This window comes from Punica granatum, chromosome 5, assembly GCF_007655135.1.
Source record: "Punica granatum isolate Tunisia-2019 chromosome 5, ASM765513v2, whole genome shotgun sequence".
In the NCBI taxonomy this organism is placed as follows: domain Eukaryota; kingdom Viridiplantae; phylum Streptophyta; class Magnoliopsida; order Myrtales; family Lythraceae; genus Punica; species Punica granatum.
Window position 1 is genome coordinate 29,472,805 of NC_045131.1, and position 14,055 is coordinate 29,486,859.

The 14,055-nt window shown below is 33.4% G+C and overlaps 1 protein-coding gene and 1 non-coding gene across 9 annotated transcripts in view; both read right to left on the reverse strand.

Moving 5' to 3' along the window:
* The window catches only part of LOC116208043 (protein DETOXIFICATION 40-like), a 35,264-nt gene that overhangs the window by 15,567 nt on the left and 5,642 nt on the right, over window positions 1-14,055 (reverse strand). For 4 of the 8 annotated variants that reach the window (XM_031541238.1, XM_031541239.1, XM_031541237.1 and 1 more), the window contains exons 3-5: window positions 10,293-10,443; window positions 4,728-4,784; window positions 1,064-1,119 (exon numbers count right to left, since the gene is read on the reverse strand). In XM_031541238.1, coding sequence (XP_031397098.1) covers window positions 1,064-1,119; window positions 4,728-4,784; window positions 10,293-10,443 — 264 coding nt within the window. Of the gene's footprint in view, window positions 1-927; window positions 1,120-4,727; window positions 4,785-10,292; window positions 10,444-14,055 lie in introns of those variants that run through there. The other 4 variants (XM_031541241.1, XM_031541242.1, XM_031541244.1 and 1 more) reach the window with 2 other exon arrangements.
* Window positions 8,911-9,017, reverse strand: LOC116209727. The gene has a single exon (XR_004157319.1). It is a non-coding gene; the product is annotated as a small nucleolar RNA R71 (small nucleolar RNA).

Genomic DNA, 14,055 nt, shown 5'->3' on the forward strand with positions numbered 1-14,055 from the left:
GTTAGTTTATATACGTATTTGTAAGAATATATATGAAATTAATTTTATGATTATAAAATATTTATCTCTATTAAACGCATAGGAGTAAAACTTATATATATTGATAGACATATAGGTGTGATGAAAGTTTTTAAAGACAATTTACTATATTTTATTTATTTAAATCCTAAGGTTGAATCGTTTTTTATATTTACCCCTATTAATTGCATGGGAGAAAGACTATATATGTTGATAGATATTTATACATGATGAAATTTTTAAAACAATTGACTATATTTTACTTACCTTAATACTTGTATTGAACCTATTAAACCTATATATTATTATTTATTTTAAAATAAAATTACATAATTTATTCTCTTTTGGTATTATATTAAAGTTTTGCATTTAATGCGTTATAAAATATATAATTTATATTTTCCTTACAAATATAATATTTATTAAGGTATTTGACATTTCTAATCCTATATCATTTAAACATTTATCTTTCTAACCCTATTTATTATCTTGTTGTCATGTTTATATATAGAGAGATGTGAATAGTTGTTTTTAAATAGTCGAGTGGTTTAATACAGGTTTGCTTCTTTTTCGATTTGTTGTTCTCCTTAATTCAACGGAAGTATATAATACGATGACTGAAATTGCACTAAAAGTAACTTTTAAAATCATTAAGGGTATTTTAGGATTAAAAATGAGATATTTAGTTGAGGACATGAGATTAAATGAATATATATGTAAAAAATTGTTGTAAAATTTTTCTAGGATTGTCTATATTCACAAGCCTTTTAATAGTAAAGAACATTAAAGTGTTCAATTTATTATGTTGAATGTTGATATATATTCGTCCATTTATCATCTTTCTTATGAAGTCGCATAGCGCGGAGCCGCAGACGCATTGTATGCTCTAGTAAATTTTAGTAATTATCGCAATAATAAAATTCCAATATACTTTATTGAAATTTTTATACGGGTATCCTCCGATTTTGTACGTGGTTATTAGTTTCAGCATTTCACTCTAATTAAAGAGTAGGTACAAAAAATGAAACGTATGCTAATTAATTACCTTACAACTGTTTTGAGCCCGTAGGAGACCCCATTAACAGTCCCAGTATCCCCAAGCTGCACAAGAAACACAGGCAACTACACGAATGATCAATTGTTTTTTGTGGATACGTCAAGAGTCAACAATCAATTTTGAGGAATATCTGTAATTAACTACATGAATAGTGTCTTATAGAGACGGAATTTTGAGACTGAATGAGATTGTCTCTATTTTGAGATGAAAATTTTAAAAATTGAGACACAAAATACCATCTATTACCTTAAAAAGATAAAAATCTCCGTCTCATTATTCGAGATGAATTAAGAGATGGAAAATATTGTTTCTTTAATAGGAGGACGACAATTTCCATCTCAAAATCCATATCTCCTATAGAGACAAAATTTTGAGATGAAATGGATTGTCTCAATTTTGAGATGAAAATTCAGTCTTTCATCATAGAGATGAAAAATAAGATGTAGAACTCTATCTCTTTTTTTGCGATGGATCAAGAGATAGAAAACTTTGTCTCTTAATAATGAGACGAAGATATATATCTTAGATTCCGGTCTCTATCCACATGAGATGAAAGTTTCTGTCTCAAATTTCCGTCCCTGTGGATCCATATACTATAAATTCGAATCTTTATTTATCTTTTTTTTCAAAAAGAGTTAGGTATACAAATATAACTTTCATTAACTAATCTAGAAAATGAAAATGGATATAGTAAAGTGACATAAGTGCTCTCTTAGGAGTCGAGATTTCATGTTCGATTTTTTCTAGTGTGGCTACCTTTACCCCTTTATTTTGATTTCTATTTTTTCATAAATACTAGATGCATGAGCATTCTTTGCAACCGAGAAATTTTTCTCTTAAAAAAATAATTTTTTTTATTTTATAGGAAAGGAAAAATTTTAAAAGATACAAAATTTAAAAAAATTTTAAGAAAAAAATAGAAACAAAGACGACTGGAGAGGGAGAGAGGAGCGGCGGTTTTGCCACCACCCGTGGGGACAAAATCACAGTGGTGTCGGGAGGAGTTGTCTCGCTATCGACATCACGCTCCCACCACTGTCCCTCTCTTCGTTTCTCTCCGATATTTTAGCATGTTTTCCTCTTTTTTTAAAATTATTTTTCTAATACTATTTTTTATTTTAATTTTTTATTAATAAAAAATCTAACGAAAAGGCGGATGAAACATGAAAAATTAACGGAAAATGCATAACTAACTAGAAAGAAATAATTCTTAATAATGTACACACTTAAAATTTTAACAATTTTTGTTTTTGTCTATATTTAAGATAATGAATAAAGTATATCTTTGTTTTTAAAATCCATAACATTTTTTTTTCATTCTTTATGCTTGGATCCGTCAAGTTAAAAGAATTTCTTTGTTTAGAATGCTATTTCTATTTTTTTCTCACTAAATCCATGGATCTCTTCCATAATCGAAAAATAATAAATTTTTGGTAAACTAAAAAATTTATGAATAATTTTTTATTTATAAGTAAAAAAGTTCTTTATATAAGAAACTTATGTCACATAATAATCATTTTAACCTTCACGGGAACCTCACCACCACCAAATACGCCACCCCTGCCCTCACATATACACATGCAGGTTTAACTTTTCCTCTCTGTTCTTTTTGTTTTTTTTTAAACAAGAGCTGTCGGGCGCTTGACTTGGTAATTAATTTAATTTATTTTATTTAAGATTCTTCACCATTTTTACATTTACATAGTTTAAATTTTATATTTTGAGGTGCATCTTTTATTTTAAAAATTTCAATTCCAATGTAATACATTGCATAGCATTTTTAGTACCTATGGAAATAATATTATGAACCCATTTTTATTTATGATTTTTAAGTATATCTTATAATTATTTTCTATTGTGAATTTTTCCTTTTAAATTTTAATTCTAGTTGTAATTTAGTGTGACATTTTAAATGTTTTATTCACAACTAATATGATTTCCATGAAACAATTATTGCTTATTTCTTTTTTTAAAGTACCATTATTATCATTTTCATGTTTAATTTTTCTATTAATGGTTTTCTTCCAATAGTAATTTAGTTTGTTTATTAAAGAATCAATTAACTACCTGTCTTTGTTAAATATTTTTAATTATCATACTTTGTTTTTTATGTTCTTTTAATTATTAAGGGATTTAATTACTTGTAATGCTTTTAATAGTATTTATTGAACTCAAGTTAATTTTTATATTATATATAATAATTTTTAATTCCAAAAATTAAAATTAATTTCCTTTAACGTATTCAAGTGAATTCATTTAAACAAATTTGATACTATTCTAGTGAGTTTTATATACTATTAATTTTTTTTCATCATATACAAATATATTTTGTTTATTACAGAATCTGATAATCACATGTCTTTGTTACATATTTTCAATTATCATGCTTTGTTTCTTTATGTTCTTTCAATTATTAAGTGATTAATTACTTGTAATGCTATATTTAATTGTATTTATTGCCCCCAGAATCCAGTAGGTACATTCATTAGAATATATTTAACTAAAAAAAAGTCAAAAGGAGGTCATGTATGATATATTGGGATTCATAATCAACTAAGTATAATATTATGTCAACTAATAAAGTTAATATCCCACATTCAATAAATCAAAAAATTGTAGAAGGAAACTGGATGAAATAATTATAAATCATGATGTTAATATATATATGTATTTGAAAAAATATATATGAAATTAATTTTATGATTATATAAATATTTATCTCCGCATAGGAGTAAAACATATATATGTTGAGAGACATATTGGTGTGATTAAAGTTTTTAAAGACAATTCACTATACTTCATTTATTTACCCCCTATATATGTTGTTATATATATATATATGTGTGTGTGAAATTTTTAAAAATAGTTGACTATATTTTATTTACTTTAATGGCCATATTGAATCTATTGAACCTATATATTATTATTTATTTTAAAATAAAATTTCAGAATTTATTTTCATTTGGTATTCTATTAAATTTTTGCATTTAATGATTTATAAAATATGGAATTTATATTTTTCTTGCAAATAATAATATTTGTTAAGGTATTTGGCCTTTTTAACTCTATATCATTTAAACATTTACCTTTTGAGCCCTATTTATTATCTTGTCATCAAGTTTATATGTGTAGAGATGTGAATAGTTGTTTTTAAATAGTTGAGTCGTTTAATACAGGTTTGCTTTTTTTTTTTTCCTTCTTTAATTCAACGGAAATGCTTAATAAAATGACTGAAATTCCACTATAGGTAACATTTTAAAACCATTAAGGGTATTTTAGGAATAAAAATGAGATACTTAGTTGAGGATATGAGATTAAATGAATATATATGTAAAAAATTGTTGTAAATTTTTTTATAGGATTATCTATATTCACAATCCTTTTAATAGTAAAGAACATTAAAGTGTTCAATTTATTGTGTTGAATGTTGATATATATTCGTCCATTTATCATCTTTCTTATGACGTCGCATAGTGTGGACACGTTGTACGCTATAGTTAATTTTAGTAGTTATCGCAATAATAAAATTCCAATATACTTTATTGAAAATTTTCTTCGGGTATCCTCCAATTTTGTACGTGGCTATTAGTTTCGACATTTCACTCTAATTAAAAAGAAGGTATAAAAGATGAAGCGTACGCTAATTAATTACCTTACAGCTGTTTTGAACCCCGTAGGAGACCCCATTAACAGTCCCAGTATCCCCAAGCTGCAAAAGAAACACAGGCAGGCAACTACATGAATGATCAACTATTTTTTGTGGATACGTCAAGAGTCAACAATCAATTGTGAGGAATATCTGTAATTAACTACATGAATAATATCTTATCGAAAATGAATTTTGAGACGAATTGGGTTTCTCTCTATTTTGAGATGGAAATTTTGAAAATTGAGATGTAAAATTCCATCTATCACCCCAAAAAGACGAAAATCTCCATCTCATTATTTGAGATGGATTATGAGACAAAAAATACCGTCTCTTTAATATGAAGACGACACTTTCGGTTTCAAAATCCATCTCTCTTATAGAGACGAAATTTTGAGACGAAATGGGTTGTCTCAATTTTGAGACGAAAATTCCGGCTACCATCAAAGAGGCGGGAAATAAGACATAGAACTTTGTCTTCTTTTTTTTTTTTTGCGATGGATCAAGAGATAGAAAACTTTGTCTCTTAATAATGAGACAAAAATATCTGTCTGAAATTTCCATCTTTATCCATATGAGATGAAAGTTTTTGTCTCAAATTTCCACTCCTGTGGATCCATATACTACTTATAAATTCGAATCTCTATTTCTCTTTTGTTTGACAAAGAGTTATGAATACAAATATAAATTATAAGAAAAGTCTATATAAAAGTTTCAGCAATTATTAAAATAAAACTGATGAATATTAATTATATATTAAAAGTTTTTTAGATAAAATAATAAATAAATTACAGATAAGACATAAATAATATTAGGGAAAAGGGTGCAAACTACAATAACAGTGAATGTATAAAATTAGTTTTAGGTATTTAACATACAAGCAATAGAAAGATAAATATCAGCTTTAAGATGAAAATTTGCAGATGTATAACAAATATAATGAAATGTTAAAAGATAACAATAAATCGGAGTAGTCTATATGGTAACACGCATACGCGCCTAGGTGAAGACCTTGGTTCGAATTGTGCAAAGTCCACATAATTAGAGAGAAACGGTGCATTGCACCCCTGTTATAGGTGGCGGGCACACAAAAGCTCATGCTCCCACTAGGCTTCGCTGACCCAATATATATATTTTTACATTTTTAGTGGACTTCGGTCTCAAGATTTGAGACGGAGAGAAAGACAAAATTTTTCCTCTCTAATGGAGAGACGAAAAGCTTCGTCTCTCTTTCTGTTTCAATCGTGATACGAAAATTGAGACGGTTTATTTCGTCTATCGAATTGAGACGGAAAATTCAATCTCAAATTTTTGTCTTGTTATTCTACAACGAGACTTTTTGAAATGAACCCTCTAAGACGGAAAAGATTGTCTCTATATCATGTAGAGACGGAGTTTTTCGTCTCAATTGCCGTCTCTATAGGAGCAAATTCTTATAGTATAGTGTGGTTAAAAAAAAGGGAACTATATGTTGAACCCAAATTCTATAGTGCATATTTTGGGTTTTTCACACCATACTAAACTAATATGGGCCCTTAGATCTATTTCAATCTAATATGAAACATCTATTTTTTATAAGTTTTAATATTTCAAAAGCACCCCTGAAAAATCACGATATGGTCCCTTTATTATATAAAACGTGATTGATCTCTGTTATCTCAGCTCATCCTTCGGTCCGAGAAGGAGGGAACACATTGGAGATACCGATAGATATATATGTTTTCTACAATATGAGGTAGTTTGTGAAGTACAACAGCTTTAACAATTTGATTTGAGGATGAGCGAACAATACTTCCTTGCTTTCAGAAATCAATGTTTTTCAGTTTGATGCTGTTGATGTGGACAAAAATGGTTACATCAGTCTCGAGGAAATGAAACAGGTGAATTTTTACTTCAAACTTGCAAGCTGATTCTTTCTCATTAAAGCTTCTTCTTGGTGGCTTACTTTGATAGTTTTCGTGCAGGCCTTGCTAAGGATCTTCCCTAGAAGTTGAAAGAATCCCGTGTCTTAGAAATTTTTCAAGCGGTAAGCTTCCTCTTCTCTTGTTATTCTAAATCATTATTGTTATGATCGAGGAAGACCTTTTCAAGAGACATTATGGTTTATATCTTTTGAAATGGTCTGACACTATTTGATGTTTCAGTACAGATTTATACGAACACATAATGTCGGTGGATTTCGATAACATTGTTGAAAGTTTGTGGGAGGAAAATGGGAAAGTAAAGAATGGAAATACTTAAAAAAGATTATATACAATGGACGGTCCATATTAAATGAAAAGAAATCTAAGGGTTCATACGTTGAAGTAAGTTGATAAGGGCATATTATACTCATATTTTATTGTGCAATTCATGTTAAATTATTATTAATTTTATAGAAATTATAAGAAGTCGGTGCTTAATTATGTGTAATTTGATATTGTAGGTCTTTGAGGACTTAGATGGAATTACGAGCAATATTGAGGAGTTTTGCGCAATTTGGAGCCAGCATATATCTTTCGGAAATCTTTTTTTTGTTGTGGATATAAATACTCCTCATAACAAGATTAGGAAACCCTAGGGGGGGAGCCATCTTTCACCATTCTTTTAACCTAGAGAGTTTTTGGAGAGGATCTTGTCTGGAGCCGTCACCTGGATCAATTGATTTGAAGCGAAGAATTGTGGAAGAGATAATTCCTTAAAGGAATTGTTGGGTTTTTGTTTTAGGATTCAATATCTTGAGTTTACTGCTGAATATGAATTCTATTGCAATGATTCCTTGGAATTATAATTGTGTTTTCAATTCCATGATATTCTAAGCTTCTTTTGTGGGAATATGATGAAACCCTAGGTAGCTAATATGATGATTGTCGCCATGTTATAGGATTAATAGATGTGTTGATGATTCATGATTGCAATTCCTATAATTTCAATTTTAATTCTTAATTGGTTATAATTGTTAGAAACACTATTGATACGGGAGTTGATATAGTGTTTGTTAGGAATTCTTGATTAGACTAATTAGTTAAATGCGATAACTGCGTTAATTAGTTTAATTAGAGATTATCCAGGGATTAATGCAATGTTTCTAGTTAGTTATTCGCTAAGACATTAGGGATAATTAATTTAGGGCATTAGACAATCATAGCACTGGAAGGTGTATGATTATAATTTAGAGTCCACTATTAATTAGAGATGCGGGAGCTGATTGATTAATTAGAGGTTTAAGACTTTAATTTTAAAGGCTTGATAAACTCACTTGAATAATCACATAGCTATCAGTCTATATAACATGATGGCAATCTGATTAGTGAAACTAGGGTGGATTCTGTTTTTCCCACTTTCAATTGATATATTTTCGTACAATTCTCTTTCTGCTCTTTGTGACGATTTAGGTTGATTAGTAGTTAATTAGTTAATTCTCTTAATTTGATTGCTTAGATAATAATAGAATCTAATATAGGTTTAGTACTTAATTAATCCTTGTGGGATCGACACTCTATTCATCACTATATTACTTGATCTGACCCAGTACACTTGCTGGTAGAATTTGAGCTTATTTTTATATATATTTGCAAAGGGATCAAGTTTTTGGCGCCGTTGCCGGGGATTAACTTAATATTAGACCACCTTTAGTTCTATTGTTAATTTAGGCGCACTTTACTGTGTGTTTATTTCTTGTTCTCTTTGCAGGTATTCTATGCGCAGGAGTAGAAGTGCTGAACTTCTACCATTAGATCCTGAGATAGAGCGCACCTTGCATCGGTTGAGAAGAGAGAACAGAAGAAGGGAAGAATTGCAGGTAGTTGAGATGGCAGATGATGACATCAACCGCCAAATACAGGGTGCTGCCAGAGCACTTCGAGACTATGCAGTACCTACTATTATGGGTTCTGCGATCAGAAGGCCCACTATTCCAGCTAATAACTTTGAACTGAAGCCAGCACTCATCCAGATGGTTCAATCAAATCAGTTTGGAGGATATCCCAACGAGAGTCCTGATGAGCATATTGCAGGATTCCTCCAATACTGTAACACGGTAAAGATGAATAATGTCACTGATGATGTTATTAGATTACAGCTTTTTCCTTTCTCGCTTAGGGATAAAGCGAGAGCCTGGTTCAATTCACTGCCACAAGAGTCCATCACCACCTGGGCCGACCTTTCATCTAAGTTTCTCAGGAGATTTTTCCCACCAGCTAGGACTGCAAGATTGAGGAACGAAATCACTAACTTCACCAAGTTCAATGGTGAATCACTTTATGAGGCATGGGAGAGATTCAAGGAGGCAATCAGAAAGTGCCCACATCACGGATTGCCAGATAATCTCCTAATTGAGGTCTTCTATCTTAGCCTGGATGATACATTGAGGTCTCTAGTAGATGCTGCAGCAGGAGGCGCACTGATGGGTAAGAATTATGATGAAGCAAGTGCTTTGATAGAAGAGATGGCCTCCAGTGCACATAATTGGCAGAATGAAAGAAGTAAATCAAGAGTGGCATCAGTCAATGACATGGACACTATTGCTAATTTGACAACCCAGATTTCAGCTCTCACTACCCAGGTAAGTAAACTCACCTCAGCACATTCTTTTAATACTAATCAGGTTGCTTTTTGTGAGTTGTGTTCAGGACCACATTCGACTCTTGAATGCATGTCTGGAAATCCCTCGGCTTCACCCAATGGAGAGCAAGTGAACTTTGTCAACAACTTCCAACGGAGTAATCAAGGGCCTTATTCGAACACTTACAATCCCGGGTGGCGTAATCATCCTAATTTCTCATGGAGGAATGAGAATAATGCACTTAAACCGCCACCTGGATTCCAAAAGCAAGGCCCTGCTCAGAATGCTCCACCTCAGCAAAGTCAGTCGAGAATGGAAGAGCTCATGTTGAGCTATATGCAAAAGACTGACACCATGCTACAGAATCAACAAGCCACTATTCGAAACCTAGAGGGTCAGATTAGTCAGATTTCTCAGCAATTGAGTAATAGACCATCAGGGTCTTTACCCAGCAACACTGAAGAGAACCCCAAGGGTGTCAATGCTATAATGCTGAGGAGTGGCAAGGAATTGGAAATAGTCAATAGAAAAGCTCAAACTCAGGAGGAGAGTCCGAAGAAAGACAAAGGTAAGCAAAAGGTGGAGGAACCAAGGCAGAAGTCACTAGGGGTGAAACCGTATGTTCCTCCTGTCCCTTTTCCAGGAAGATTGAAGCAACAACAGTTGGACGCCCAATTTGCTAAATTCCTAGATGTTTTTAAAAAGCTGCAAATCAACATTCCATTTGCAGAAGCACTCCAGCAGATGCCTTCATATGCTAGATTCATGAAGGATCTGCTCACTAAAAAGAGGAAGTTTGATGGGAGTGAGCCTGTGATGCTTACAGGAGAGTGTTCTATGATTCTCCAAAAGGACTTGCCTAACTTACCACGCAAACAAAGAGATCAGGGGAGTTTCACTGTTCCTTGTACTATAGGGAATTTTCATTTTGAGAACGTTCTTATTGATTCAGGTGCAAGTATAAATTTAATGCCTCTATCTATTTTCAGGAAACTTGGACTTGGAGAATGCAAGAAAACTCATATTACCTTGCAACTTGCTGACAGGAGTATCAAATATCCAAAGGGTATTGTTGAGAATGTCCTGGTGAAGGTAGACAAATTCATATTTCCAGTCGACTTCATAGTCTTGGAGATGGAGGAGGACAGAGAGGTGCCCATGATCCTTGGCAGACCGTTCCTTGCGACAGGTAAAGCATTAATAGATGTGGAACAAGGTAAGCTCACTTTAAGAGTTATGAATGAACAAATAACTTTTAATGTTTATGACGCCATAAAGAAATTTGATGATGGCAAATCATGTTACACCATTGATATTATTGATGAGCTTATCTCTGAGTCTGTGGAGGAGAAAGCAGGTGTGGATACAATGGAATCAGTCCTTAGGGATCTGGACGATTGGAGTGATGATGATGAGCATGAGGAAGAATCTGTGGAGAAGGTATCAGAAATCAAGGCTCGCTACTATGAGGAGCTGGGCACTAGTGCGACAAAACCAGTATCATCTTTGACACAGTCCCCGGTGCTAGAACTTAAACCATTGCCTAGCCATTTAAAATATGCCTATCTTGGAATAGATGATACTTTGCCAATAATTATCTCTTCTTCCTTGACAGGTGATCAGGAGCAACAGCTCCTAAGCGTGCTGAGAGAGCACAAGGAGGCAATAGGATGGACTATTGCAGATATCAAAGGGATCAGCCCTTTGATTTGCACTCACAGGATAATGTTGGAAGCTGAGTGCAAACCCATAGTGCAACCACAGAGGCGACTTAACCCAACTCTCAAAGAGGTAGTGAAGAAAGAAGTGCTTAAACTGTTGGATGCAGGTATTATCTATCCTATCTCAGATAGTAAATGGGTTAGTCCTGTTCAAGTAGTGCCCAAAAAGGGTGGTATGACTGTGGTTAAAAATGAGGTCAATAAATTAATCCCGACTCGTACTGTGACTGGGTGGAGAGTTTGTATAGATTACAGGAAACTAAATGATGCTACCCGTAAAGACCATTTCCCCCTCCCCTTCATTGATCAGATGCTAGAAAAACTTGCAGGGCATGATTATTATTGTTTTCTAGATGGTTATTCTGGTTACAATCAGATTCATATAGCACCCGAGGACCAGGAGAAAACCACATTTACTTGTCCTTATGGCACTTTTGCCTTTAGGAGAATGCCTTTCGGTCTCTGTAATGCACCTGCCACTTTCCAGAGGTGCATGATGTCTATATTTTCTGACATGTTAGAGAATTTTATTGAAATATTTATGGATGATTTCTCTGTTTTTGGGAAGTCATTTGAATCTTGTCTGACAAATTTAGGCTGTGTGCTTAAAAGATGTAAGGAGACTAATCTGCTTCTGAACTGGGAGAAATGTCATTTTATGGTAAGAGAGGGTATAGTCTTAGGTCACAAGGTGTCAAAGAAAGGGATTGAAGTTGATCGAGCAAAAGTGGAGATAATAGAGAAGTTGCCACCACCCACTTCAACAAAAGGAGTAAGGAGCTTCTTAGGACATGCTGGCTTCTACAGGAGATTTATCAAGGACTTTTCTAAAATCTCTAGACCTCTTTGTAATTTACTTGAAAAAGATTCTGCTTTTGTTTTTAATGACAATTGTTTGCAGGCATTCAATTTATTGAAGGAGAAACTCACTTCTGCACCAGTGATCGTTGCACCTAATTGGGAGCTTCCGTTTGAGCTGATGTGTGATGCCAGCGACTATGCTGTAGGAGCAGTACTTGGGCAAAGGAGAGGTAAGGTATTTCATGCAATATACTATGCTAGTAGAACTTTAAATAAGGCCCAAAAGAACTATGCCACAACTGAAAAGGAGCTTTTAGCAGTCATATTTGCATGTGACAAGTTTCGGCCTTATCTGATAGGTTCTAAGATCATAGTATACACAGACCATGCTGCCCTGAAATATTTGTTTGCCAAAGCTGATGCTAAACCTAGGCTAATTCGTTGGATTCTACTGCTACAAGAATTTGACCTGGAAATTAGAGACACAAAGGGAACTGAAAATGTAGTGGCTGATCACTTATCCCGTTTGGAATCTGATTGTTTAGATTCACCCATTAATGAAAAGTTCCCTGATGAACAATTGCATGTAGCAGAAATCCAAGGATTACCTTGGTATGCTGATATAGTCAATTACATGGTTAGCAACATCACACCATATGGTTTGTCATCTCAACAGAAAAAGAAATTTTTGCATGATGTGAAATACTATTTTTGGGATGAACCATATCTGTTTAAATATTGTGCTGACCAAGTAATTAGACGCTGTGTGCCTGAAACTGAACAACTTAGCATAATACAACACTGTCATTCTAAGGAAGCAGGAGGCCACTTTGGTGTGGAAAGAACTGCAACTAAGATCTTATCTTGTGGATTTTATTGGCCTAGAGTATTTCATGATTGCAGGAATTACATTATGTCTTGTGCTCCATGCCAAAGAACTGGCAATATTTCTAGGAGACATGAAGTACCACAAAATAGCATTCTTGTAATTGAGCTTTTTGATGTGTGGGGAATAGACTTTATGGGTCCTTTTCCCTCTTCTTTTTCAAATAAATATATTCTTGTGGCTGTTGATTATGTTTCAAAATGGGTAGAAGCAGTTGCTCTACAAAGTAATGATGCCAGAGTTGTAATCAGATTTTTGAAAAAGAACATCTTTTCAAGATTTGGGGTACCTAGAGCCATTATAAGTGATGGGGGATCACATTTTTGCAATCGGAAATTTGAAAAATTATTATCAAAATATGGAGTTACTCATAAAATTGCCACCCCTTATCATCCACAGACTTGTGGACAGGTTGAGGTGTCCAATAGGGAAATAAAGCGTATCTTAGAGAAAACAGTCAATGCATCTAGGAAAGATTGGTCTTTAAAACTTGATGATGCATTGTGGGCTTACAGGACAGCTTTCAAAACCCCCATAGGAATGTCCCCATACAAGATTGTTTATGGTAAATCATGTCACCTACTAGTAGAGCTTGAGCACAAAGCATATTGGGCCATAAAATACCTTAACTTTGATTTACAAGCTGCAGGTGAAAAGAGATTGCTCCAATTGAATTAGATGGTTGAGATGAGAGAGGAAGCATATGAAAATGCTAGGATATACAAGGAGCGAGCCAAGCGATGGCATGATAGGAACATCCTAAAGCGAGAGTTTTTGCCTGGTCAGAAAGTCCTATTATACAACTCTCGCTTGAAGTTGTTCCCAGGTAAGTTAAAATCTCGATGGTCTGGACCATTTGTTATTTCTAATGTTTTTCCCTATGGTGCAGTTGAGCTGAAGTCAGAAGATGACCGCACTTTTAAAGTAAACGGTCATCTTCTCAAGCATTACTTTGAAGGGGAAAATATTGATGGTGATGCCACTACGGTGGATCTAGCAAATTCGGTTGAAGAATTGGAAAAGTCGAACTAGCGACTATAAACTAAGTGCTTCATGGGAGGCAGCCCATGTCTGAGAGCTAAAGTCCCTGTTGGCTCTCAATTCTTTTGCTTCATTTGTTTTATTTTGATTTGTTGTTGATTTGTACTTTATCAAGCACCCACTCATTGGGTAGACTTGGGATATTTGCTATTTGATTGTTTTAGTTAAGATGGATTATCTGCTATTTTTGTTCTTTTTGTTGTTTTCTTTTTGTTTTTGAAGCCAGGGTGGATAACAACTGCTGACTCTCTCTATTGCTATACCAGTTGGAACTCCAATTGCTTCAACTTAATTTTTCGAAACCGGGGAAGTACTAGTATCTCTTTTTCTCTTATGTTCTTT